The sequence below is a fragment of the Colossoma macropomum genome, unplaced genomic scaffold, assembly GCF_904425465.1.
Source record: "Colossoma macropomum unplaced genomic scaffold, Colossoma_macropomum, whole genome shotgun sequence".
NCBI classification, from domain to species: Eukaryota; Metazoa; Chordata; class Actinopteri; order Characiformes; family Serrasalmidae; genus Colossoma; species Colossoma macropomum.
The window spans coordinates 38,272,859-38,300,770 of record NW_023494785.1 but is presented as its reverse complement, the minus strand read 5'-3'; the positions used below and the strand labels follow the sequence as shown (position 1 = coordinate 38,300,770).

The window sequence follows — 27,912 nt, the reverse complement described above, 5'->3', positions numbered from 1 at the left end:
TGAGAACTTGTAGAGAGGAGAGGTTTCTAGAACGCGAGAGGGCGCTCCCGAGCGAGTCCAAAATGAATGGTTTAAGATGGAGCATTTGAGCAAAATCAGTTTATAAATGCTTAAACATTTTTAATGTAAAAGAATTCATTAATTTCCTGAACACAGAACAGCGTAAAACATGTTAACACCGCTGTTACATTTTGAAGAGCTTTTGAATTTGAGTTGTTGAAGCTTAAAGCGGCACCTCATGTACGTTCATGATGTCAGTGAGCAGGAACAGCCAATGAGCTGCTCCGCTCGCCAACCAATCAGCGCTAATTAGCAGTATTGCTAGCATTTGCGGCCAAAAACTTGTTTGCTGTAGAAAAAAGGAAACATGAGTTCGAAACGTGAGTTTTCTTTGCTTTTTTAGTGAAATACATCCTTCAACTTTCTAAAATTAAAGGAAAGTTCTGGGCGAGTGATTAGAAACTATTTTAACTTCATGTTTTTAGCCATTTGGCTCCATTTACCCCTATTCATTTAGGACTCGCTCTTGGGCGCCCTCTGGCGTTTTACAGTCATGGTTTTGATATAATGGGTGAAATAGGAAGAGGCCAGACTCCTCACAAACCGGCTCTGGTTCGCACTCACTGACGTCTTGAATGCACACAACACAGGCATTGTAAAAGCTCTGAAAACATGACAACAGTGTTGAAATCATTAAATATTTACCAGTTTTTCTCAAATGCTCCACAGTTAAAAGATTTAAATATTTCTCAAATATTTATCATCATTTGCAGATATAATGAAGTACACAAAACACTACTGTTATAATTGTAGTACCACACATATCCCAGGGTGATCATAAACAAATACACATCAAGAAAAAGATGAATACATAAAATACACAAGGCCTTGACCGTCATATGAAAATATGAAATTTTACACATCCATTGACAGTTTAGTTGGCTTTCTTATTTCCACATGGCTTTAATATATTCTTCAGTTTCATTTAGAAAAACATTTATGTACACAAAACTTAACAAGATTAAGTATTAAAGGGGAACTCCACCAAATTTTCACATAATTAACTGGTTGAGATGTAAACAAAGTCATTCAGACTGGTTTGGTGTGAAATGCTCCGCTCTAGAGAAACTTGCCGAGTCAGAATTGTTCACAGTGGTGTTGATAGGAACCAGATGTCCAAAGAGTTTAATGCCTCTAAAAACTCCCTCACACAAAGTTACTACAGAAAATGGCTATGAATACACAGCCTCAGACATTATTTTATGATAGTTATGTGATAAAGTTATGTTAAACCGTTTATTATAATGCATTCATGACAGAGGGGTACACACAGGGCGCCGCGAGGCAAAATAGTCCCCAAGGTAAATATAATTTTTTTTAGATTTATGACTATTAGGAATGCATGTTTTATTTTTTTTTTTGTATTGTATTTTATTTTATTTTATTCACTACATCTAAATGTTTGTCTGGTACTGTGCACTGTGAGCTCCTGTAACCAAAACCAAATTCCTTGTATGTGTAAGCATACCAGCCCAATAAAGCTTGATTCTGATTCTGTTGTAGGTTAACTGTTGGTTTTGGACAGTAAATAAAATGTCTAGATTTGTGTTGTAGACATGGTTCCTATCACCACCACTGTCTGTAACTTTCTCTGAAATGAACCATTTAATATCAAACCACTCCAAAACCGAAGAGTAACCAAACCTTCTTCCAAAGAATTCTATCCGCAAAGTTATTCCAGTATGCTGTAACGTACAGTAAGCAGGCAGCTTTGTTTTGAAACAGGGAGCGAATTGCCCTAAAATTCTCTTTAAAAGATGAAGTGAAACAAATTTTCCCTCAAAAAGCATCTACAGGATCACCTAAAGCAACATCAGTTGGGTCTGCACTTTGGTGACGTCATCAACCGCGCAGCTGTAGAGGGCACAAGACATCAAGGGTGCTAGTTTTAAAAGCATGCGTTTGGGACTCGAGCATCACACAGGCTGTACCAGTACTGTACCATTTTATGAGCTTATTCTAGATTAATACAGATTAATACAGCTCAAGTAGATGGTAAATCAATCAACAAATGCATTTTAACTCACACCTGAATCTTTTTCGGCCCTGTCCCAAATGGTGCACTCAAAGTCCGACAGTCCACATCCTCAAGGTTTCATGCTTTCTAAGTCTGCACATTGTGGAAATCACCAAAGTGTTGACTTTGGGTTGGAAACAGGGCTTAGGGCACCATTTGGGACGAGGCTTTCCCTGCCATGTTGGTGAGACAAGGGTTATCAGTGGCGAGCGGTTTTGATTTGGCCCCACACTGCTCCACTCCACTGGCTGCCCTCCAGTTACTTTGGTTACCTGTTAGCAATTAAGAATACTATGATTTACTAGCTTACATGCACACATGGGTCAGTGAAGATTCCTTTATGAATAAATAAATATGAAGAAGCGCTGCAGACGTCACACAAATAAAGGAAAGGAACAGATGCTCCTCAGGTATGGCTGCAGCAAACTCAAAGTAACAATGCCATGCTGGGAGCGGCAAAAAACAAAAAATCCATATAATAAACCCAAAGAAATTCCAAGGCAGACGTCTTAAGAGAAGTATAAAATGCCATGACATGCCGTCTTGTGGATGGAATTGTTACTTTGAGTTTGCCATACCTTTATGAATGTATGTTCTTTTGAGAGGTGGGGAACGTAGGGGTGGCCCGTTGACCTGTTTTGACTTTATCGTTAGGGTAGCAAGGGGAACATTTTTGTAATTCATTTTTTTTCTTTTTCAGTTAAATTAGTTAATTTATAATAATGCTCTCTCTGTCCTTTGTCGAGTGCACACATGCATGATGAACTTGCACATTATGTAAAGGTGCACAAGCACTTAAGACCCTGAGTGTGTGTATCTTACGTTTGTGGAACTGGTCACAGAAGTTCTTATAATTTTATTAAAAAAATAAATAAATAATTAATAATAAAAAAAATTATTCATCAACACTGATGAATGGTCAACATAGCCAAAAAGGCTCAGATCTAATTTGAAAATATCAGATCTTTGTGTTCAGAAAGCTCCCAAAAAAAACAGATCGGTGCCACTTCAGCCAGCTAACATGAACATGAACCTTTGTTTCACACAGGTCTGTTTTTGTTGTAGAACTCAAACACGCAAAAACAACAGTCTGTGGTTGGTCGTTTTGCACATCAGTCAAATGGCCCTTTCCTGTCAACAAAGGAAATCGTTAGAAACGTTTAGCGAAAAAAACAATCTCTCTGATGACTGACAAAGATTGGCTTGCAAGAGCAGTCAGTAAAGAGGTAAATATTGGGTATTGCACCAGAGCCTAATTCCTATTAAAGAACTTTCAAAGAAATATGGGTAGAACAAAAATTACTGTTGCGCTCCGTAAAAAGTAGATTGCTTCAGGTGCGTAAAGCAAAAAAACTGATCTAAATAGTGTACAAAGAGTATTCCAGAGTAAGGGCATAAAAAGAAAGGTAAATTTTTGCTAGACTTGTCTGACTTTTCAACAGTGTGCGGGCAATACTCTCTATTTAATGAAATATGGGTAAAAATCAGAGAGAAGTGTAAAATAAGGCATATGAAGCAATCAAACATCCCAGAGAAGCAGACTGTTTTAATGATAAATACGGACACAAAAAAACGACTTGTCTGAAGGATCTTTTAAAGTTCATCATCTGTGAAATCATTCTGATCTTGCTGAAGCTTTTTACCAAACATTCCTGATATAATTGCATGAGGCATCAGATTCAGCTCATCAGCTCTTTCAAAAACAATTACCACTCGGCTCAGCTGCCTAGATCCACTGTCAGCAAACACATATTTGCTGTATTTCCCTGCTCAAAACACAACAGCTCAGCAACAAGTGCAACCCACCGCTGTTGTCCTTTCAGAACATCCGCTGTTCTAATCAAGACAGCTGGCTGAACATGGAGCGCAGCGATGTTACATGCGGCACTGTGTGGTCGAGCCTCAGAGCACACGAAGGAGATCGACTTTCTCCATTTCTCCAAATCCCAGGCACGTCTAGGAGCCCCTGATTATGACAGCAAGCGGCTATACTCGGACAGGGCTGAAGACTTCTTAACACCATCCCAAATTCTGGCAGCATAGTGGAACCTTTACAGAAACAGAAAGATACATTTTAATATATATAAAAACAGATAAAAACACTATCAGATGGGTAGTAACTACTTTCATTTACTCAGTTATAAGTACTAAAGTAACATTTTCATGGATTTGTAAGTATTTTCATAATCATAATTTTACTTATACTCTAGCTGGATGTGTTTAGAAGTTAATACATTAGTCCAAGTCTAGAGTCTTTGGGTTCCAAGTCAGAGTTGAGTCTCGAGTCTTTAATATAGTTTTAGTCTCATTATTAGCTGCAGGCAATCCTGTCAGCTTCGACACAGCTTCAAATACTGAGCCTTTCATTGTAGAAAAACCTTCAGTCTGAAAGAGAACTGAAGCGCTATACTGTAAATGTGATGTTAGAATAAAAAAAGAGCACAAGGACTAATCAAGCTAAAGTTTTAAAGTGACTTTTTTTTTTTTAATGTTGCAGCTACATTAGATACAACTTCAGCTACAACAGCTAATGCCAAGCATATTTGCTATCCAAACTATGTACTAGCCAATCATTTTAACTTGTTTTGCCCCTTGAAAGACTGTTTACTGCATGAAAACCTTTGCTTTGTTCTTCAGACTAAAGGCATTTCTGTAACAAGAGGCACGTTATTTAAAGCTGTATTGAACCTTCTGCTGCCGTGAGCCTGCAGGACAACAGCACTGCAGTAATGACCATAACAAAACTGACATGCAGTCATATATATATATATATATATATATATATATATATATATATATATATATATATATATATAAGGTTGGGAATGAAAGGTTTTATTGATTTACCGCTTTAAGGTTGATTGTGCTAATGTAACCAAGTTGCTGTACAGCTGAATGCAGCTGAAGAACTCAGCCCAACTATATGTATGTCAAGCAACAGATGCCCACAATGGGCTACCATCATACTAAGTGATGGATGGAGAGTAAGAGGTTATCCTTCACACCAAGAGAAAGCAAGGGTAGCAGAGGAGAGAGCAGCAGGGCCAGTTATAGACTCTCGACCATGGATGGTTGCATCATAGTCTCACACGTTTACATCCATTGATTGAGTTTGCAAAAAAAAACATAACCACAACACGCTGACTTACTGGGTCCGTTTCATGGCCATGAATTAAACCTGTTCTTGGACTAAACTGCAATGGCAATTAAAAATCCCATTTCATCTACCTTAGGCTTAAAGCTGCACAATGTAAATTTTGGGAATTTTGAGACCTCTGTGGTGGAAATGTGTAATTGCACTCAAAATGTGCAGAAGAACATTTTGTAACGCTGGTTATGCTTCGGACCCCTTTCCCAAGCGGATAAATCTGATGATTGCTGAAAGAGCATTGAAAGAAAATTTTGTCAAAACTTGACGAAGGACGTGTCTTCCGAGTACATAAGTGAATTATCTACTGTTGTCATCATATCTTCATCTTCACAACTTGCATTTTTGAAAATTTTTTTCAGTTTAACAATGTTAGCTGCTAGAATTACTGTATAAACCAAATACTCTATACCACGGCTGTTCTGGTTGCTACCTCAGTGACTTCTATGCTCATGCACAAATGCTAGGCTATCTGCTAAGCTGCTAATATGTCATAGTATGTTACATCCTCCTTTGCACAACTCCACACTCAGTACCGTGTACTGCCTGTGTTCTGTTTTGTATTTATTGTACTGTATTGTCTGCACTGTGTTTATTGTATTGTCCTGCACTTGTGTTCCTGTGTTGGTCCTGGAGGAATGTTGTTTGGTTTCACTGTGTACTTGTATACAGCTGAAATGACAATAAAGCCTGACTTGACTTCATTAGTATAATGTGGATTTTGCATTTGACACCTAAACATTAAGCCTGACCATCTTTTAAGAGCCTGTGTGTTTGACGCTAATACGTAAAGATGTGTAACGTGGACCTGTGAAATCTGTCCTTATTACAATAATCACGTTGCAACTTATCTTGCACTGATCTTAATGCAGCTGTTCAGTTAGGAAAGCTAATATTGCTTTCAATAAATGAGTCTGACAGCCCCAGTTAGCATTATGCAAATGAAGTTAGGCTACATTATGTATACTGCGTTCCATTTGTTGTTAGCCATGTTAGTATTTTTGTTGAGCTGTTCATTTAATGATTTTCGGCATGATTGAAAACTAAGCCTCGGAAAACAGAATTACAAACCACTTATTCTTATCTCAATACATGAATCCAATCAACTTAAACTTAAAGAACATAAACCACATATTTTGGCTTATTAATATTAGTAACTACATAGAAAACCACATGCAAAAAAGTTATTATTAAGTTATAAGAGTAAGCGATTAGAATTTCTGCCCCCCCCCAGACTTGCCATACCAGTTTTTCTCTGTAAGGATGGTGTGCGAGAGCTGATTGCGAGACATGGCTAAGACTTGGCTGCGGAGTTTGGACACCAGGGAAGAGAAGCTGGGGTGACCCCTGTAGCCAGGCAACAGAGAGAAGAGAGGCATAGACCCAGACCCTGCAATACAAACACAGAAAAAGAACAGACAGATCAGTTTGTGTCACAGATTGATCACGTGGTGCCATACGTAGTCAGCCAAGTACAGGAGAAACCAGGGTTGAGATCAGTTTCATCAATTCAGAAGATCAAAGGTTCAAATTTGAATGATTGGGACATCTGGTTCTGTTATTGTCTGAAATAAAACTGATCATAAATACATCATGACCGTGAAGGCATATGTAGCAGACAACAATGTTTGAAGTGCATCTTTATATTGATATGATTCGTTTACTTAAAATGCAACACTATTTCTTTAGTCCATCAGGATTAATGGTGGACAGGGGTTAGCATGGGCACGGCTACGCAGCCCCATACACATACTATGTGATACTATGTGTGTTGCAACACATTCCTCCCGTAAACATCATTAAACATCTCTGTGACTTCTGTACCACTGTAGCCCTCATCTTTTTGGACTAGATAGCCTTTGTTGTTCTTAGCACATCGATGAGCATCCTGTCACTGGATCATGATTTGAACTCCTTGGACCACTGTCGGCAGGTACTGATGACTGCTGACCGGGAGCACCCCACAAGCCTTGCTGTATCAGAGCTGCTCTGACCCATTCGCCTGGCCATGATGATTTGGCCCTTGCCCAGATCTTCACACCTGCTTTTTCTCCCACATCCAACACGTCGACTACAAGAACCAGCGGTTTACTTATGGTCTAACAGAACCCAGACCCTGAGATGCGGTGCTGTTACGAGACAATGTTATTCGCTTCATGTGAGAGTAGTCGTAATGTTTTGGCTCATTAGTGTATTTAGATATATACACTAGAGTAACAACATTAGTTGCAAACACTTGATAGGGCTCTATTAAATATGCTTACTGTTAGAATCCATGAGATCCATGAGACTTTTCTTGAAGCAATGTGACAAACTAAATTTGATGTCTAGCATTTACACTTAAAATGTAATACACAGAGTACATCAACTCTTAACTAGGGATAGGACCTCTACACAATATAAATGACACACCCCAGTATAATCATACTGCTTTAAATTTGAAAAATTCAAATAAATGTGTACAATTACTGTCTTTTTAAATGACGGTAACTGTGTAAGAGAATAGCTTACTAATACGGTAAGCCAGTAATAATGAATTATTCTATGTACAGCACAAAATCATGAAATGGAAGAGAAAATTAAGAACAATGGCCCAACTCTTTCTTCTCTTACCTGCCCTCGTCAAGGCTTCGTCTCCGTCGTTCTCCAGCACTGGCAAAAGGAAGAGGTTAACTTCAGTTCCGAGATAGTCTCGTTCCAGCCCAGGGAAGATATTACAGTCCAGCATGGACAACGTACCTGAGAAAACACAACACCAGGGAAGCTAATGAGCCAGATTTCTCTTAGAATCAAAGGGGGGGGGGTGGAAGGTGATTAGCAGTGGTGGGTGTAAACTGGCTAAGTGCTGCTAAGTGTTTTTGCCTAACCTTTATACTTTAGGTGTGAATGGGCCATCAGCTTGTCCACAACCATGTGCATATTCTTCAGGTTTCGAGGACAGAATTCCTCCCTTCTTGCTTTGTTCTGCAAGAAAACTACAAAAACAAACATGCAAGTTACTTTATAATAGCAATTACATGATGTCAATGTCAGCACATTTACGTTGACTGTCGATTAAATCTGTTAATATGCTGAGAGACTGTTTTACAACTGAAAGGCTCTTTTCTTTATTGTGCAAATGCTAGGACACCACAACAAAAAGAAAATAGTACCATTTCCATTGCACAACAAACCTGAATATGGCAATGTATGGTGTTTTATTTATAGATGATGACTTTCCCAACTTTTGTTAGGCACCATCAAGAATTTGACACCTCTAATAGAAAAAATACTACATTTTCAGACATTTGCCAAATTTGAAAAAACTATTTTTAAGACGTTCTTGTTGGGTTTATAAGACATATTTAAGCATGTTGTTCTTGATAACTAACCACATCATAATCATAGCATGGAAAAGGTGGGGGGGGCACTGCCACCCTGTTTATTGTTTTGTTAAATGTTTTTGTTTGTGCTGTCTTGTCCACTGTTTTTTTTTTTCCTTTTCTTTCTTTACTTCTTCTGCTTTGTCTCTCAGCTATCTCTGTCTTCTCTTTCACTCAAAGGGGTGTTTGGAGGGGGGTTGGGTGGTTGTGGTACCAAATCACCTTACATTTGTATGATTATTAATAAGCGATAAGTTGTGACATTAATACTGAAACAAAAAAGAAAAAATTATGTGCCCGTAAAATGGGTGATGGTGGTGGTATGGCCAAAGAATACTGGTCCGGAAATTTAACTGTCCTGGAGAAGAGCAGTTTCTGTTTTTGAGGCTCATCACGGTATCAATGATATAATAAATTACCGGACATCACAGCAGTATTAACTTTCATACCCATAGACCTACCATCCCTATGCTGAAATAGTAAAACAGAGATTAGAATTGGATTAAAGAGATAACTAAATGCTCACTGAGGTGAGGATAGTACTCAGATCCGTCGTCTTGCCCTGAGGATCCAGTGCTGTCATGACTGGCAGATGGAGTTGAGGGCTTCAGCATCTCAGCAGTTTGAAGAAACCTGACAAACAGTTCCACGCCACAAGTTTACGTCTCGTCAACTAATGTACAACATCAGTGTGCAAACCCTAGCTAACAATGAGAATTTATGTTGAACAATGGGGTGTTGAAGTGGGTGGGATACTGATTCATCTGGTGTACTGGTTGAAATTTTTACTCAGGTATGAGTTCTTTCATAAGTACAGAGAGCGCAATGTAAAAACAGTGCAAAATATGCTAACGTTAGCATTAGCTGTGGAGTGGTTCAGTTTAGCTTCAAATTAAGATAAACCTAACAGCTCCTTGCTCAACTTCCTCTGTCTGGTCTGTTACATCTGAAGTAGACAACTTTGTTTTTGAGGAAGCGGAGAGTTGTGAAACTGGATGACTTAATGATCAGCTGTGTTCATTAAGCCGTGGGCCTGCTGGTAATAAAGTGTGAATGACTAATATTTTCCAAACTCTAGCAGTGTCTGTCAGACTAAGGCACGAATGTATAGGTCACAAATATGAGACAAATGACTTGAGAAATTTGACAGAGCTCAAGTTGGCTTTTTAAATTTCCTGTTCCACCTTAAATGGTACAGCCATTACATTCATGTACCTGTACCAAGTGCCAGAATGTAACTGCTGTGTGGCTAAAATGCTACCACATTAAATGCCAGCACATCCAACAAGCGACAAAACATACTCTATGACTGAAAGCTCTTTCATAACGTCCACAGCTAAAAATTCTTTTTGTGTCTCCTTTTTTTTAATTTTCTATATCATTTGAGCACACCAGCTACCATTTACATTGGCACTTGGAATAAAATCGCTTTACATTTACATACATTAAAAGTTAAAAAAAAAAACAAAAAAAAAACAAAAACACATTTGTGCCCTCTCCTTTGAAGTTGCCATTTGGAGATGGTTGTTTTTCTTTAGACAGTGACGATGTGCTAAAATATATACGGTAAAATATACTTTTGAAAACTGATATTTACAAGAGTAATAATAATCATAATTTCAATCATAATCTCAAAACAGAGTGTTGACCTGAAAAATAAGGTGGATAGACAGGTTTGTCTGAAACTGTGTTGATGGATAAGAGCAGAGTCTGACCTGTACAGGTTGATGTCTGTGAACCAGTCTTGAACCACGATTACAACATGGCACACAGTGAAGAGAAAGGCAGCTATCTGCAGAGACTAAAGAGAGAAAAGGAGACAATGTAGGGAGTTGAAAACATACTTGACATGGCTCATATGTGTACATAAAATAGGTCTATGTGAATTAACTGGGTTTCTGACGGTTAAGGCCAGTTTTTACCATGCAGAGCCATTGGGCCTTATTCACCAACATCTTAAAGTTTTTTCTTAAATTTGTTCGTGAGAAAGGTCCTAAGAAAAAGTCTACGTCAAATTTATGACGTGTTCTTAAACCACAGGACTGTTCTCACCTTTGTGCTCTTGAGTGTGTGTAGATTCTGTTCAAATCCCAAATAAGAAGCAGACAGCAACTACAATACTTTGAGTATTTTGCAAAAACCTTGTTGCTGAATACAAGAGTAAAAGTGGAAAATAATGGGAAATGGGGAAAATGTAATAAAAACAAAACGTAATAAATATATAAATGACAGTATATTACTAGACATATTCCAAGATGTTCTGGTGATAAATGTACAAACCCAATTCCAAAAAAACAGTAGGTAAAGTAACATGAATAAAAACACAAAGCAGTCATGTATAAATTTACAATCATCTGTATTTGAACAAAAACAGTACAACGACAAGATACCTAATGTTTTATTTCATCAGTTTCTTTGTTTTGTGTAAATATTCACTCCTCCTGAAATCAACGTCTGCAACATATTCCAAAAAAACCTGGGACAGAAGCATTTAAGACTAGGAACGTTATGAAGTGCTAATATTTTCAGTCAGCAGCTGTGACAGAAGAACACCTAAACAACCTAGAAGCAGCCAGAAATGAACCGAATACCATTCACCAAACGTGTAATCTTCAGAGTCTGACCAAATTAGACTGAGCCATAAAACTGCTGCCATATCAAGTTTAGCTCAGTTTTGTCAATTTTTGCCAGATCAATATTAATGTTGTTTTGTTCCAGCCAGTCTGTAAAGCATCTTGCAGCCCATTTTGTTTGGCGAATGGCACTGGGTTCATTTCTGGCTGATTCCAGATTGTTTAGGTGTTCTTCTGTCACAGTGATCTTAAAAGTGTCCATTTTCTGTTTGTGGCAAAGTAAGAGGTAGAAATGTTCAAGTGGCTATAGCGTCACCTACAGCTGTCAAAGTCGTTGCTTAGCAACGGTGTCTTAGCGGAGTGATAAAGTGTTTGTGAAAAAACCCTAATGTTATTTCGCCATAATGCTTAGAAAGCTTCTCAAGCAATCAGCTTGCGTGGCCGTAACTAACTGTTGTATAAATATATATATAACTGGTAATGCAGTGATGCTTGGCCATAAAAGAAGCATCCAGAAAAAGTCTCGCCCTTTATGAGCAAGAATGGGTCAAGCTTGCCACTTTGAATCAGCAAAAAATCCAACAGTTATTAAGCTCAAAATTGCAAAACAATCCACTTCCAAAACTGGATCAGTTTGTGGCTTCCGGGCCCAAACATTTATCAAGTGCTGATATAAGGTAAGGTGATGTTACATAGTGGTTAACATGGTGTTGCAGGCATCACACTTGGAATGAACATATATTTACAAAAAACAATAAAATTCAATAAGTAAACACACAATTTTGTGTTTTAGTACGCTTTTTCAATCTAATACAGACCAAACAAAATTTACTAATGACTGCTTTCTGTTTTACTGTCCCATATTAACTGAATATTAACTGAAAGTTTCACAGCAACCTTAGCGTGATGATGCCCAATTTGACCAACTCAGAAAGTAAACTATGAATTCATTACTTAATTCTTTTTGGTCAAACTTTCCATTTCTCTAAGTTTCAGGGATCAATCTGGTCCATTTCAATAATAACTATAGCTATTACACACTCACCTGCATCTCTACGTATGTGTGTGGAAGGTTATACTCGGGAGGCAGTTTGCGGTCATTATTGATGAGATGATCCAAAATGGAGGGGCTCAGAATGGGCTGACAACAAACACAGCAGCGAAACGTATTTTTAATAACAGGAATATAAACAGAATAGGGCTAGAAAAGAACAGGAAACGTGTTGACTCATAACAGATATATACATATATTATGACTTAATCAATGCTTTCAGTCCAACTAAGCAACAACAAGCTAGAAAACATCCCCCAACCCCCCATTTTACTTTAAAACAAATGTTGGGACACTATTCCAAATTCATACACATTCAACCCTTCAAACCAGTGATCAACACACCTGATTCTAAATTTCATTTACATTCTGAAATAAAGAAACTTGAATATTGAGTAATATCTCTTGGTAATAAAATGAGAAACAGTGCAGATACACTGTACTTTTACATTCCAAAAATCAAGATTAAAAAATATACTGAAGTTGTTGGGAAAAAAACTCTTTCTACAAAATGATAACTGTACAGGAAAAGGAAAAAACATACTGTACTTTTAATGTGAGTCAACAGAACCAGACTTTTTTCCAAGTCATTATGTGTCGTTTCTTTTGGTCCATTCATCATTAAATTTACACACAATGTAAAGGGTAACAGGCATTTTCAAATTCTGTCAAAAACTGAAAAACGACAAAAATGGAGATACAAGGTTTTCTTCCAACAACAGCTATTTATTTATTTATTTAAAAAAAATAGAAATGTTTGTCTTATTGTGAAAAAAACAAAAAACAAAACAAAATGCGGCACATTTAATATTTTGTTTTTTTTCCTCAATAATAAACGCCATACTCCAAGCAAAAAAGCCACATTTAAGTGTGTCCTCTGCAGAGGACGTGGTACTTCCTTTATTTAAAAAAGTAAAACATGTAATATAACTTTTGCATCCGCCTGTTTAATGTATCCTGACAACAACCTGCAAACCCAAAAGTCTAACCTGCGTGTCCAGGAAGATGACTCTCTCCTGTGTGATGTAGAAGTCAATACCACTGCTCTGGTTCCCTCCTCTCTCCTTCATCTCCTGAGTCTGCGCCCTGAACACATACGACCTGAAATGAAACAGATGCAGATGCTGAGTCCCGTGGATCTAAGGTTAGCACACTTTATGTTACAGTGATTTTTAAATGATATTTAATAGAGTCAAGGCTTGAATTCATGTTTTGTAAACTCACTGCCTGGTGTGAAATACCAGAAAATTTTTTTTGGAAGGAAATATCACAGCATTGTAATGTTACTAAAAATCACACTGAAGTTCAGTGCAGAGTAACTCGCGGTCAAAGAAAATGTTGGCGGAACTAAGTCTTAAATGTCGTAAAGTTGATATTTATTTAATAATTATGTAATTATTAAAACAGAAACCGCCCATGTTTTCCCCTAGTTTGTACTCCCACTCAATGGCCCAATTATGAGCTCCATCTGCCTTATAGATCGACTTTATAAAGTACTATGAGAAAATCACAGAGACCGTTCTTTTATTAAATTTCCAGGCAAAGCAGCCATTAAGTACAAGTTATTACATTTTCAGGAGATATTTGTGAGAAGATCAAATATAAGATAATCCAAATGCATAAGGAAGAGGAAAATCAAAGAATACTAAGTAAAAATATAGAAGTATAATTAAAATATAATTGAAAGATACAGAGAAAATGGGACTCCTAACAACCACCTGCAAGACTTGGTAGACCAAAACTGTCCCTATCAGAAAAACAGTACTTATAGCTTTCATCTTTAAGTGACAAGAGGAAAATCAAGCTCCACTCTTGCTTCAGATTTTAAAAAAAAGGATTTTTGTCCATCCTTTCACAGTGACAAGATAACTTAAAGCTGTGGGTCTGAAAGAAAGAATAGCTGTCAGGAAGCTGTTACTAAGAAAAGTAAAATATTAAAAAATATATATATCTATATCTATATCTATATCTCTCTCTCTCTCTCTCTCTCTCTCTATATATATATATATATATTTATTTATTTATTTACATAAAAATAAAATCAACCCCCAAAAAAACTGCTGATATTTTGAAACAATAGACTGGCCACCCCCAGGGTCCAGACCTCAACATCACTGAATAAGTCTGATTACTTGAATATATATCCCTGCAGATTTCTTTGAAAACTTAATAAAAGAAAAGGGTGGGCACATTCAATGTTAAAACAACCTGACACTACTACCTCCTGGATTTATACACCAGCCACTGCCTGAGGAAGCCCAACAGGATTCTAAAGGACTCCACTCACCCAAGCCACTGTCTGTTCTCACAGCTGCCCAGTGGGAGGAGGTACAGACGCATAAAGTCCAGAACCAGCCAGTTCCCCAGGCCATCAGGCTGCTGAACAGCCAGTAGTGCTTGTGTATCGGTCTATGAGCCTGTCACTGTACCTCTGAGTCATCATAATCATGATCTCCATACACCTCATCCACATCTCAACAGACTTAATCTGATCTCACTGCACCTTCAATCTAGCAAATCTGTACTTACACATATAGACTGACATCTTGTACATCTTCTATCCATATCTCATATAATCTGGAAGATTTCTATATCAATATTCTATCCCCTGTGTACCTGCATCTCAGAGTATTTATCTACCTCAGACTCACTCATTGCACATATGGAAATGTGTACAACTGTGCATATCAGTTATCATTACTGTACAAAACTGTAATAAGTGCAATATTAGTGTATATTAATGAGTACATTTTTCTTATGTGTGTACGCACCTAAGATTTTCCATCCCCTTAACAGCTGTGTAATGTGATGTGACAATAAACGTGATTTGAAATTGAGCTGTTGAAGCTTCTGTGTAATTTTCTGTTAAATATGTTTTATGTTTTGATCTAAAAGAGAACAATTAATAACTTGTACTTAATGGTCTTTTGACTAGAAATTAAATAAATGAAGGGTGGTGCTAGATTAAGAGTAGTAAAGAGCAGTGGTAAGAAAATGACCGCTGATGAAGGAGAAGGCTAATACAAACTGTGCATCAACAAATGAACTACAGTCTCTATATGAACACCAGCAAGGTGAAGCTACAAAAAAAGTGGCCAGTGAGTATTGTATACATTTATGTGCAATGGGTGGCCCTTGCTAGGTTGACTGAAATGAAATCTGACTATGTGAATATTTATCAAATTGCAAATTATTATTTGACTACTGATAAATATTGAAAAAAAATGCAAAACGTGTTCCTGGTAGATAAACCAAATTTAAACACAAAACACACCAGAATGAAGCTGTAAAGTCTACCTTTGGTCCTCTTCAGGTGTATTAGCTGAGAGAAGGGACATGATCGTGGACTTTCCAGTCCCCTGCAGGCCAATGACTCCTACAACCAGCATGTCCGTTTGGTCACGCAGGTACTGAGAAAAAGAGATACAGGATTCACTGACACAATCATGCGGCTAGTAATGAAGTTAGTCAGTTAGACACAGATCAAACTATTTTATGTAAGAGTGAGAAAAAGAAGACTAGCATAAATCTGATTTTATAGTTCATTTTTAAGTATATTCATAAGCAGATAATTAATATAATGCTGGTCTTAAAACTAACCTCCATAGCACTGTCGCACCAGTTCATTTGTTCATCCACCAGTTTAATACTGTGCTTCATCTTCTCAGGGGGCAGAAGCTTAGTCTGGCCAATCACAGCTGCCAACATATGGTAGAGTAAAAAATGAATGCATTTTGTAATGGCAATTAAACTAGCCTTAAATGTGGCTTGACACATGAAAACATTTAAGAGTGGGAAAGGGGTGGGAAACAGGATAGTACTGTGCAACATTATTTATTTAATCTCCAGTTAAAACAGCCATTAAGTAAGTGACAATTCTTCAGCATTTGGAAAAAATGATAGAAAACATAAAATTAACAGAAATTTACACAAAGCCTTGACAACTATATGTAATTTTTTTAGTATTTAGTGTTCAAATTAGTGTCATCTGACATTTGCACAGCACTGTATGTATGAATTGTTATGCAAAGTCAAAGAAATATATAACAATAGCGTGTTTGGTAAGTAATTCTTACAGAACATAATAATCAAGAAAATGTGCACTCTGATGGGACACCCTGACTGTTACCTAAATTCTCTTTTCTCTCCACTGTATGTTTGCATGAACATCAAGTTAAACTAATTAAACTCTTTTTATTGGGGCTTGATGGAGCTAGACAGGCATTACAGTAAAAACACAAAGTAATAAAAGCTTAATATAAATGCATTTTCATAAGCTTTATTACACTGCCTTTCAATTTACGTTGACTAACTTACAGAGTTAAGCATGTGCTATACACAAATAAACAGGTCACTGGTGGGAAATCATCTGGCAACCACTTACGGTCAACAGCCCCAGCAGATGCAGCTGAGCCCATGCCACGGTTCTGGATTTGATAGACTGGCTGGGTTGGACGCTGGCCTTCCCTCTCCAGCTTTGCAACTCCAGGGCCAGAGGTTGGCGGTGCAGCATCAGAGGCAGCAGCAGACTTTCCCCCTTCCTCTCTGGGTTTCATGAGCATGATGGGCTTCTCCAGTGGAGTGCCACTGACCGGAGCACTCTGCTTTGACTGAAAGGGCAAAGATATGTACACAACATTGTCACAAGACCCCTCACGTTGAACTGGTACAATTAAATCTTCCAACTGGGAGTTCTGGGCGGTAATAATATTTAGTGTGAGGTAGCTTTTACAGGCATGCAACTCTTCAGACGTCTGGTTCCCATCACTGCCACCAAAAACAATCCGGATTCCAGAGGGGAGCGTTTCCCTTCAAACTACTCCGAATGGCTTCTTTCACATCTTAATAATTTTATTATGCAAAATACTGAAATACTTGTGGAATTCCTGGAATTTCACCACTACATTTCACTGCAATAAACACTCTAACAGCTTTTGTTCACATTTGTTACTGATATAATGTCAACAGATGAACACATTCAGACAGCAAATTGACAAAAAACACCAGTTTAGTGAAACATAAAGAAAGGATTCACTGTCGCAGGCTCACAGGATTAGACTACTTCTTACCTTTCTCAGCTGACATTTAGAACTTTTTTGTGTTTCTTTAACAAAGTACAGTATTTCCCAATGCACTGCATGACACTAACCTATACACATATGGTCACCAATTCTACTCTGGTTACCTGCAGAGTTTAGTTCTAACCTGCATCTACCATGCTGAACTGAATTCTGAAGAAGTCAAGTAGCTGGGGTGGGACTAGCAGATTGTGAATGGACCCCAGATCTCCAGGACCAGGGTTGATGACCATTGGTGTACACACTACTAAGACAGGGTAAGTTTGCCAAAGATTGCCAATAATGGGTTTCTGTTGAAGATTAATTAGATTAATCGCATCCAGACATCAATAAAAACGCAGGCACACATGGACAAATCAGCAACTCCAGCATACATGTATATCTGACTAATACAGAAACAACATTTATTCAGGCTCACCCTCTCTCCAGGAGGCTTGGCTAGAATTATGGGGGTCTTCTGAAGGAGTGGACCAGGGGGATCTTCGCTCCCATCCTATGAACAGGAGACACAAATGACAACACAGTCCAGTCAGTACACCGTGTCATTGAAATCGATAAAGTAGTTTAAGATTCAAAATAACACTTACAACGACCAGCCACTTAATTAAAACCATCTCCTTCATTCTACACTCAATGTTCATTTTATCAGCTCCACTTACTATATAGGTGCACTTTGTAGTTCTACAATTACAGACTGTAGTCCATCTGTTTCTGTGCTTACTTTGTTAGCCTGCTTTCACCTTGTTCCTCAATGGTCAGGACCACTACAGCAGTGTAGGTCTGCTGCTGGTATGAGTGGATCAGACACAGCAGTGCTGCTGGAGTTTTAAGCCTCACCTCAGTGTCACTGCTGGACTGAGAATAGTATAGTAAAATATCCAGCCAACGGGGTCCTGTGACCACTGATGTAGGACTAGAGAATGAGCAGCAATAGATGAACCATCATTTCTGACATCTGCTAGGTGGACAAACAAGGTAGGAGTGTCTAATAAAGCAGACAGCGAGTGGACAGTGTTTTAAAAACTACAGCAGCACTGCTTTGTCTGATCCACTCATACCAGCGCAACACACACTCACACACCATCACGTCAGTGTGACTGCAATGCTGAGAATGATCCACCATCCAAACAATACATGCTCTGTGGTGGTCCTGGCCATTGAAGAACAGGTTGGAAGGGGGGATCACAAATTAAACAGATGGACTACAGTCTGTAATTATAGGCAATGAGTGCAGAAACAAAGAGGTGGTTTTAATGAAGTGGCCGGTCGATGTATATTGCAAAGCAACAGTCACACGTGAAGAGGTAACAGAGACTCTCACAGGACATAGCAGTGAGTGCAAATATATGAAAATGTGCAATAAACACAATAACACAAAGTAATCACTAAGTGAAGACGTCCAAAACGTTATGACACCTGTTGACACTTAATAACAAACACTACAAAGTCATTAAGCAACCAGTGAACACAAAGGTGAGGTGTGTGGATGGCTAAAGAGTGTAGAAGAGGCAAATATCTAGGAATATAACGAAAAAGAGAAGAGAAATGTGTCCCAACGGAGAGAGCGAGAATGACAGCGAGAATCGAGAAATTTACCCGCCGCTCCCGAGGGCCAAAGTCTCTGTCGCGACTCGGGCCGGACAGGTTTTGGCCTGGCGGCCCGGGCTCTCTGTCCCTCCGGCGCCTTCTCCTCCGGCCCTGTCCGTACATTCCAGGCTGGCTGTGACCAGACTCTGACATACTTGCTTATTTAACTGACCTAAGTGTAACAGTGTCTAAGACTAAGACGCGGAAACAGAGAATAACGACGAGACAGACGGCTAGCTGAGTTAGCTCGCTTTAGATAGCTACTCGCCGTTACACGAACACATAACAAGCTACAACTGCAAGCACGTTGTCATAATCCTGGGTTCAGTATTCTGATTTACAACCGACATTTATGTGAAAAAGACGAACAAAAACTGTAAAAGGCCACGGAGAATCGGCGACGTTCATTAGCACGTTTAGCCCGACCGTGCTAACGTTGCCTAGCTACGTGTCCCTGATCCGGTGGAACACGAAGAACCATTATTTTAGGTTCCTACAATCTTCGTTAAACGGGTCAGCATATTTACAGCGAGGGAAAATTAGTATCTTGTTTTTATTATTTAACACACTTCTAGTGCATATATCTAGTTCAGACGTGCACACATAATGTCTTTTGACTTTGTAACATGAACAAAACATAAAGAAGCATTAACAAATATATGTTTACATAGACGTGTATGTAAAATACACACACAGCCACTTAGACAAATTACATTTTAGTACTATTTACCCCACAAAAATGGAACCGCTGGCAATAATTCAGCTCATAATGTTTGAATATCGTAAAGTTTTTATAATGATTGTGCGTAAAAACATCCACAGTGAAGTATAGAGGTGGCAGCATCATGGCTGTTTCTCTGCAAACTGTACTGGGGTGTTACATATCAAGCATGAATGGAGTGAGGTACCGGCACATATTAGAGGAGAATTTAATCTGCAAAGTAACTGAATCGGGGGAGATTAAAAATATTTCAATAAGACAGCGACCCCTAACATACAGCCAAGACTGATTTCTAGAAAAGAAGGTTACGGTGCTGGTTTGGTCTGGCCAGTCTCTCATTAAATACCATTAAAAATATGAAGGATTTTGACATTGATGGCCCATCAGTGAGACCCAGAATTGAAGACTGTTTGCCAAGGGGAGTGGGTCAAAACTGAACCAAAATTGATTTGTCATAATATTGATTTTGTAGGCATGTGAAAGGTCATAATGTTAGGATAGATTGCTAACATTAGCATGGTGGCAAATTCATTGTTACCACTTGCAACCTGCCTAGTTGATTTACAATAGCATAGTTCCGAAAATCACAAATAGTTTTTGTTGTTGTTTGTTTTTTTTTAATTTTCATACTTTGTTTATTATTGTTATCCAATTTTCCTAAACACGTGAAATCAGACACCACAACTGCTGCTAAAGCAACTTTACTGGACAGCTCGACACTGAGGAGAACCACAACTCCTTATTTGGTTACATCAGCTAACAGATGTGCACATTGGCTAACATCACGCCAATGTTGGGATGGGATGTTTTGAGGAGAAATCCTACTCTCTTGGATTCAATGCCATGAATGGGGGATCTGGGGATCAAACTTATAATTTTAATGAAAGTGTTAAATTCTTGAAATGCTAAGCGGAAAATTGGCCCATCAGGAACTGGTTTTCTCTGTGGTCCCTAGGTAGATATAGATAAGTAAGTTGTGCTTCCTGATTTCCAGTAAGTGGGACCAATTTTGTTAGAAAAAACGTCACTTTAGGCCTGGAAGTCATAGATACATCACTGACTGAATACGACCAGCAGTCTAATCTGTGGCCTGTTAAAAAAGGAAAACAGCGGCGACAGCTATATACTAGATTTCTCTCCTGAAAGAATCACTGTGAAACTTCTACAAGGTCAAATATGTGCTAAAATGTCTGTCACAAGCTTTAGAATGCCTTTCAGAAGCTTCAAATGTCTGTGTTTAATCTAGAATGACCATAAAAAGTTCATGCTAATCACCATTAGCTTTAGCACTTGCAAGGTAATCAAATCTTATATGAAGCCACATGAATGCACATGTTGGGGAATGAGTTCTAGATGGAGTTGGTGGTTCTAGTCGGAGAATACCACCGCCTCACTTGCACATGAAAGCAGCAAAAGCCCCCCTTCATTGTCAAAATGTGCAGTAGCCAGAATTAACATTATTGGAGTCAAACACTACAAACTGTTTATGTGATTTTGATCAGATTTTAACAGTGATCTCAAAAGTGTTTTGGAAACGTTAATGTGGCTTTCAGTTTGGGGTCTGTATGTCTCTCCTCATTCAAACAGAGTCTTGTTTGACTGAAAATCAACCTAGGGGCTTTGCTAAGATGGCCGCCATTAGGGCTGAGTTTCCTATAAGGACAGCATGGCTGATCATCAGCAAAAACAGGATATGTTACGTTTTGGATGCTGGTATGCTTGTCAGCGGCAATGGAAGTTAATATGCTGGTCACCAGCAAAACCAGCACATGTTGTGCTTTAGATGCTGGTATGCTGGTCAACCAGCATGATCACGCTAGGTGACCAGCTAAACCAGCACCAGACCAGCATGAACCAGCTAAAACCAACTTAGACCAAAATGGAATTCATGCTGGTCTGTGCTGTTTATTTAAACAGGGATGGCTCAGTTAGCTACTGTTGCCAACTGTGTATTGGTTAATACACCATCATACCCTACATATTCACATATTCACAAATATGCTTGAACTTTTTAGTAAATGAACACTGTACATAACAACAATAAAGGGGAAAGCAAAAACGATAGAGTGAATGACATTGAGGGGTGGGGGTTGGATGGCGTCACTTGTTCTAGGTGTCTATTTCACCACATCACATTCTTCACCTTCACTCTCAGCCCACCTGAATAAAGTCAGCTCACCCTCCTGGCTCTCCTCAGTCTGAGCTGAAATCAAGATGATCCAGTCCACCCTCCTCATCCTCATGAGTGCACTTTTCTGCAAAGGTATTTGTAGCACGCTTTCTTTATTAAACTACAGCAAAGAAATTAATTCTTAGTTATTTTGGTTGACTTCGTTGGGTTGTGTTTTAACATGTACTCATTTTTGCTCTGAGTTACGTTGAAATGGTTTCATGAATTAAGTTAAATATCTTAAAAATAAATTCTTTGCAAAAAATTGTAAATTGTTGTAGTAGTAGTAGCAGTAGTAGCGGTAATAGTAGTAGTATTAATGATGTCAGAAACTCTTTACCTATATATGGGAATTTTTAGGTCCCAGCAGTGGACCTTTGGATAAAAACTCACTTTTTTAGCATTACACCTAGAAAAAGTCTTCAGTGTGTCATAACACATTTTTATATATCGCTGCTGTCGGAAAACCTCGTATCTCCATTTTTGTTGTTTTTCAGTTTTTGACATAATTTGAAAATACCTATTGGCCTTTATATTGTGTGTAAATTTCATTAGGAATGGACCAAAAAAAACTGGCCCAAAATGACTTGGAAAGATGTCTGGTTCCATTGACTTACATTAAAAGTAAAGTAGGTTTTTTTCTTTTTCCTTTAAAGTCATCATTTTGTAGATACAAGGTTTTCTTCCGACAACAAAAGGTTGCTAAATGTACTGAGCTGATGTCATTTATGAGGTATATATTGGGTCAAAAATCTCTGTGATGCAAAAAAAATAAGTGGTTGAAAAACAACAAGACATTTTTTCAATTTAAACTGCAGTGTATAAATGCTAAATCAAACTACATATTGAAAATACATGCTGTTACTGGTCAATCAATTTCTGTTTTCTATAAATATGTCTGTACCACAATTATTACTACATTCCAAAGTAACTAAATGAGTTGCACAAAAACCGTAAGTCCCATTTAGATGTTCTTTAGCTTAAGTCTAGCAACCACTGTGCTGTAAAGCACCTTTACAATACACTTAAAAGGCCTTTACTTGGATTTTACAGAGGCGACACCCTCAACACTTGGAAATTAAAAAAAAATATATTGTAAAATTATGTTTTCGTTTAGTTAGCTGACAAGCTAAACATCTCCACAGCACCAGTCATCAAACTATTAGGTAAGTCGTAGAACAAATAATATGATGTCAATTCTTTTTTTAACTCTATGTTTGATTTCAGTGCTTTCCCTGACCTGCTACCAATGTATCCCTGAGACTTCAGTGAAATGTACTGAACGAAAAGTGGAATGTCCAGCTGGTCAGTGTGGCAACATGAAAACCACAGCCTATGTGGGTAAGGCCAGGCAGTGCACCTTTATACTCAGTAGAACTGCTCTTAGTCTTCTCACCTTTTCAGTTGGAGTCCTTTAACCTTTTTTGTGCATTTATTCACTGTAGGCAGCACCGTACTGGTTGATATGGTAATGAAAAACTGCTCATTCACTCAGCAGTGTGTGACGGCATCAGTTAACTTTGGGGTGACCAAGACGATAATTAGCAATCAGTGCTGTAGCACTGACCTCTGCAACTCCCAGAGACAGCCAGGTACACTTAGCTGCTGATGACACAGGTTTTATTGTTGAACTGATTGCTTGGAGCAGTTCATTTACATGTGGAATAATGTCATAGATGTAATGGGCAACATTCCAAATGGCCTTCAGTGTTACACCTGCAACGGGGAGGACTGTACATCAATCTTGGACTGTGTCGATGAAGAAGACCACTGCATCAAATCGACAGGTAGGAGAATCTCTGAGAACGCAAAAGTATCGGACATTTCTGTCCAACGGATTTGTCGGACTTTACCAAAAAACTTTTCAAAAGCTTAGAATTATTGTGCAAAATCTTGGAATCGTTGCATATTCATGGACAAAATGACTCTAATTTGTTGCTAGTATGGAGTTCTGAAGTCATGCAGCGTTCTGCAGTTGGTGCCATGCTCATGTTAGGAACTCCACGACTAAGTTTTTGTTCTCTGGGGGAAAAATTAATTGCCGCTATCTCACCCTAGTTTCCACAGATTTACGAGGTTGTTTACTGCACCACTCATGCACACTGAAAAGGCATAATCTGAAAGGTGAAAGTAAGGCTCAATCCCATTTCACCCTTTCACCTACCACTTAGCCCTTTCATAGACACCCTCCAAACGGAGTGTATTGAGAAAAAAATAAGAAAAAGCAGCGAGATGGCTCCCCAAGCAAGGTGACAAGTAGAAATGGGATTGGGCCTAAGTCTATTTTAACCCTTAACACTATTATATAACACCGGTGACTCAATCTGTAGCTTACTACTGCCAAAGCAACTTAACTACCACATTTAACAAAGCTAGTTGTTTTGTGTGGGATATATCTTATCATGTAAGTTCAGTTCAGCAGTGTTAGCCTACATGTAGCAATGTTCATATTTCAACTCATTAAAACCTTGTAACTCAAAGGATCCTGTGACGTTCGGAAGAAAAATGCATGCTTGGCTTTGAAACATTTTGGTTTACCACAAGACATGATGGTGGCAGTTTTTCGAAAAAGATTTGCCCAGTTCCTAAGATGAGCATGCCGATGACTACAGAACGCCAACATGACTTCAGAGGCCTTTTGGCCAACCTTATGTGCCTCAAATAATTAGTAAGACACTGTAAAATCAATTAAGATTGTTTATAGACGGATGCACTCTAATTAATTCTATGACTGAGAAAGCTGTCTAACATCAAGAATGATGTTACAATGAAGTTAATATCTAAAATGTCTCATATTTGAAAAACAGGAACCGAATCTTAAGGTAGACTACAAGAACGTACTGTTAAGGTAACTACAGTGTCAGTGTCAAAGCTTGAAATACTGAATACAGCATGTGAAAGTAATTTTACTGTCTAGTTTCCAATGTTTCAGTTGTGTAGACCAGAAAAAGGTAGACAGTAAATAACGTTGACCACATGTATAACTAATGACAGCTTGCACACCAAGTGCGATTTTTCAAATGGCGAAAAAACAGCATCATTTCCTTCACCCTCTGTTTGATTTTTGCGAATTTTTCTGATGACCTTAACTCACTGACCAATCACAGTCGTCTCTGGTGTTGGCATGACGACAACTAAAATGACAGTTTAGCTGTGTCCCAACAACTCCTCAAATATCAAAAGGATCAGAAACTCAGAAAGCAGCGAACTGGGCTCAAACTAGGCTACAATCTTCGAGTTATATGTGGTAGAACTCAAACTTTCACTTTTCCAAAATAGAGAGTGGCTCAGTGTCACCATTTGCTCGTTCTGTTGTGACCAAAGAATCTGAAGATAATTAACATGTCATTTTCTAGTTTTTGTAATTCATGCACCAGGACACGTAAGCTGTAAAGAAAATATTTCAAATTTTACTTCATGTAAATCACATGCAGCAGACACAGTCTTCTGGTCGTAGATGGGGATCACAAGAACTTTTTCTCCAGGTTAGAGCTAACTGCTCCAGGGTAAAACCTAGTGACTTTAGTTCATTTTTTACTGCACAGAGTCTCACTGAAGCAAGTTGAAGTTCCAAAGCATGTCAGCATTGATTTTCAGTTCCATGTACTCTAAACGGTAAAGCTAGTCACATGGTAAAGCTAGCATTGCAGTGCGCAGCAGAGAGAACGAACAGACAGCTTCATAAGAAACTTCTCTATGGGGGCAGTTGTGGGCTGGAGGCTAGGAAACCAGCCCTGTGACCAGAAGGGTGCCAGTTCGATCCCCTTAGCCGACAGTATGTGACTGAAGTGCCTTTGAGCAAGGCACCCAACCCCTAACTGCTCCCCGGGCGCTGTGGATAGGGCTGCCCACCACTCTGTGCTAGTGTGCTCACTGCCCCCTAGTGTGTGTGTGTGTTCACTAGTGTTTATGTGGTGTTTCACTGCATGGATGGGTTGAAATGCAGAGGTGAAATTTTCCCATTGTGGGACAAATAAGGGTCACTTAGTCTTAATCTTAAACTCTTTCTCAGACAGAAAAAAAATAATACTAGGACACTTCTTAAACTTCGCACACTTCTTAAATGTGAACCTCAATTTCTCAAAACATTTACAAGCTGTTTAATGGTAAATTAGTCCTCTCTAATTTTATTATAGTTCTTTTCCCACAATGGCAATTATCACTTTTTACACATTGCCATCTGTTACTTGTCAATCATTGAATATCTGATTACATCACCCTACTGCCCAGGCCTAGATCCCATTCAACCCAAGATCTGAGCTCTGCCTTGTCTGAAGCTGCGTCTCTAAAATTAGCTCATATTCGGAAAGTTTTAGTTTTCGGAAAGTTTTAGAAACGAGGTGGAGAAACTCTCTGTTCTCCTTTTGCTTTTCCAAAGTGGAAAACATTCAGCACAAAAGTCATAGTTTGTCCATAGTTTGCTCATTTTTTTCACAGCACAAATAACACTTTGAAATTACCCAAAAAATGTTTTGATGCAAAAAAAATCGAGGATGAATATTTTGCATTTTTACATCGTTTTATGTTGCATTAGGTGTATAACAGCCTGTAATGCTCTCAATTTGACTGGTGCAGGGCTTGCTAATTTGCTAATGAGTTGAATTAGGTATGTTTAACGAGGCAGATCACTGAAGTCTGCAGAGCTGTAGCTCACCAGGACTGGAGTCCAACACGTGTGGCTAGCTAAGTTAACTCGATTAGTTAGCCATTTAGCATTACATAAACAAATATGAAGCTAGTTTTGCTTTGCGCAATTTAGGTCAACAGTTTTTAACGTTAACTTTTTAAATTCTGCTTTTTCTTGCAGTAGGTGCTGACGGAAAGATGATGATGATGAGAGGATGCGCCACTAGGAGTTTCTGCATGGGTGATCTGTCCGCTCACCTGGCCCAGTCAAACACTGTGGTTGGGCTTACCTGTTGTGAGGGGAACTTGTGTAACGGTGTCAAGAGAAATACACAGAATTTCCTCCTTCTGGGGCTTCTGCTTACATCCATTATTCCCCAATGAAAACTGCACCAGTCAAGCTTTCCAACGTGACTCGTAGCACACTGTAAGTTCTAAAGCTCAAAGAAATGTTTCGGGGAAAAAATATTTGGGAATACCTTGAAGTCGAAGCCTCAAATTCAGAGGATTACAGAATCCTGGACATGCATCCTCTCAGTAATGTATACAGCTTCTTGTACACCGAGTTGCCAGTTTATTATGTAAATTGAAGATGAAAGCAAGGTGCAACCTACTCATTTGGGTTTTTCTTAGTAATTAAAGTTTAATTAAAATAATAAAAGTTTTTGAGCAAGATTAATATTTTTTATACAAGCAGACCACACATCTGCCACAAATGAACTCTATTTCAAGCACCTGTTTATGAACAACGTATTCATAAGTGGCAGGTGTGCAAACATTACAACCCCGTAGATGGGGTTAACTGTTTCAGACGGATCAATGAAAACAATTAATTCAATAAAGACAGATGCTGATAAACTTTCCAACTTAAATAAACAAAAAGAACATAAGTATGATTAGTTAAAAGAGACACATTTAGTTTTGACCACAAAGCAGAAGAGTTAATAGCATAATCTAATATGGTAATGGGAGAATATGAACTTCTCTCGTTGTTTACTGTAGGAGGTTTAGCTATAACACCATTAAAACCAGGGCTGGGATGTAACGGAATACAAGTATGGGAAAACATATTCAGAATACAGAAAGTTACATTTTGTAAAGGCATTATTCGAAATACAGTTACGTTTAACATTTTTAGGAGAATACTTTTAGAATGCCTACCCATTATATTCAAAATATATACCATCTTTAAGAGAAACATCTTTAATTCTCGTTTATTTACCATTTTAAAATCCACACAAGGTGTGTGAAGACATACTCGAAAAAAAAGAACAACTTCCTTACTAACATTGACATTCCTAAAGCCTGAGTACACTGATAAACCAATGTGATAAGGCAGTGCTTAGGTTATGAGACAGCAGACTGAAGCAGGTGATGAGAGCCAAAGTAATGCTGAGAATTTCATTTAATTAAGCGCATTTTTTTTAATGAAACACATTAACTGAAGAATTACATGAAGAAACCTCCCCCTGAGTAACAGTGACAATTAGGAGGGATTCTCCATGTGCCTGATCAATAT

The 27,912-nt window shown here is 38.3% G+C and overlaps 2 protein-coding genes across 2 annotated transcripts; one reads left to right on the top strand and one right to left on the bottom strand.

Annotated features, from left to right (window-relative positions):
• Positions 1-1,505: 1,505 nt before the first annotated feature.
• On the bottom strand, positions 1,506-19,331 carry smg9 (SMG9 nonsense mediated mRNA decay factor). Its single transcript, XM_036593474.1, has 13 exons — positions 18,886-19,331; positions 17,708-17,782; positions 16,596-16,821; positions 15,812-15,909; positions 15,509-15,621; positions 13,201-13,312; positions 12,206-12,301; positions 10,303-10,388; positions 9,114-9,220; positions 8,093-8,200; positions 7,839-7,964; positions 6,471-6,615; positions 1,506-4,126 (listed from the first exon to the last, which is right to left on the bottom strand). Exons 1-13 carry the CDS (start codon positions 19,027-19,029, stop codon positions 4,048-4,050), a joined length of 1,515 nt encoding a protein of 504 aa, XP_036449367.1. The 5' UTR covers positions 19,030-19,331; the 3' UTR covers positions 1,506-4,047.
• negaly6 (neuromast-expressed gpi-anchored lymphocyte antigen 6) lies at positions 18,202-27,006 on the top strand. Its single transcript, XM_036593482.1, has 6 exons — positions 18,202-18,264; positions 21,753-21,860; positions 22,995-23,108; positions 23,213-23,359; positions 23,444-23,554; positions 26,575-27,006. Exons 2-6 carry the CDS (start codon positions 21,812-21,814, stop codon positions 26,775-26,777), a joined length of 624 nt encoding a protein of 207 aa, XP_036449375.1. The 5' UTR covers positions 18,202-18,264; positions 21,753-21,811; the 3' UTR covers positions 26,778-27,006.
• Positions 27,007-27,912: the final 906 nt, after the last annotated feature.

What these genes read in the sequence shown, in the direction of transcription:
- smg9 (XM_036593474.1), bottom strand. Translation starts at nt 19,029, where the DNA reads ATGTCAGAGTCTGGTCACAGCCAGCCTGGAATGTACGGACAGGGCCGG. An exon ending in CCAAGCCTCCTGGAGAGAGG is followed by an intron (nt 16,822 to 17,707) that starts GTGAGCCTGAAT and finishes TTGCCCTTTCAG; the next exon opens with TCAAAGCAGAGTGCTCCGGT. An exon ending in ACAGACATCAACCTGTACAG is followed by an intron (nt 9,221 to 10,302) that starts GTCAGACTCTGC and finishes ACTGTTTGTCAG; the next exon opens with GTTTCTTCAAACTGCTGAGA.
- negaly6 (XM_036593482.1), top strand. Translation starts at nt 21,812, where the DNA reads ATGATCCAGTCCACCCTCCTCATCCTCATGAGTGCACTTTTCTGCAAA. An exon ending in CAACTCCCAGAGACAGCCAG is followed by an intron (nt 23,360 to 23,443) that starts GTACACTTAGCT and finishes ATAATGTCATAG; the next exon opens with ATGTAATGGGCAACATTCCA. An exon ending in CCACTGCATCAAATCGACAG is followed by an intron (nt 23,555 to 26,574) that starts GTAGGAGAATCT and finishes TTTTTCTTGCAG; the next exon opens with TAGGTGCTGACGGAAAGATG.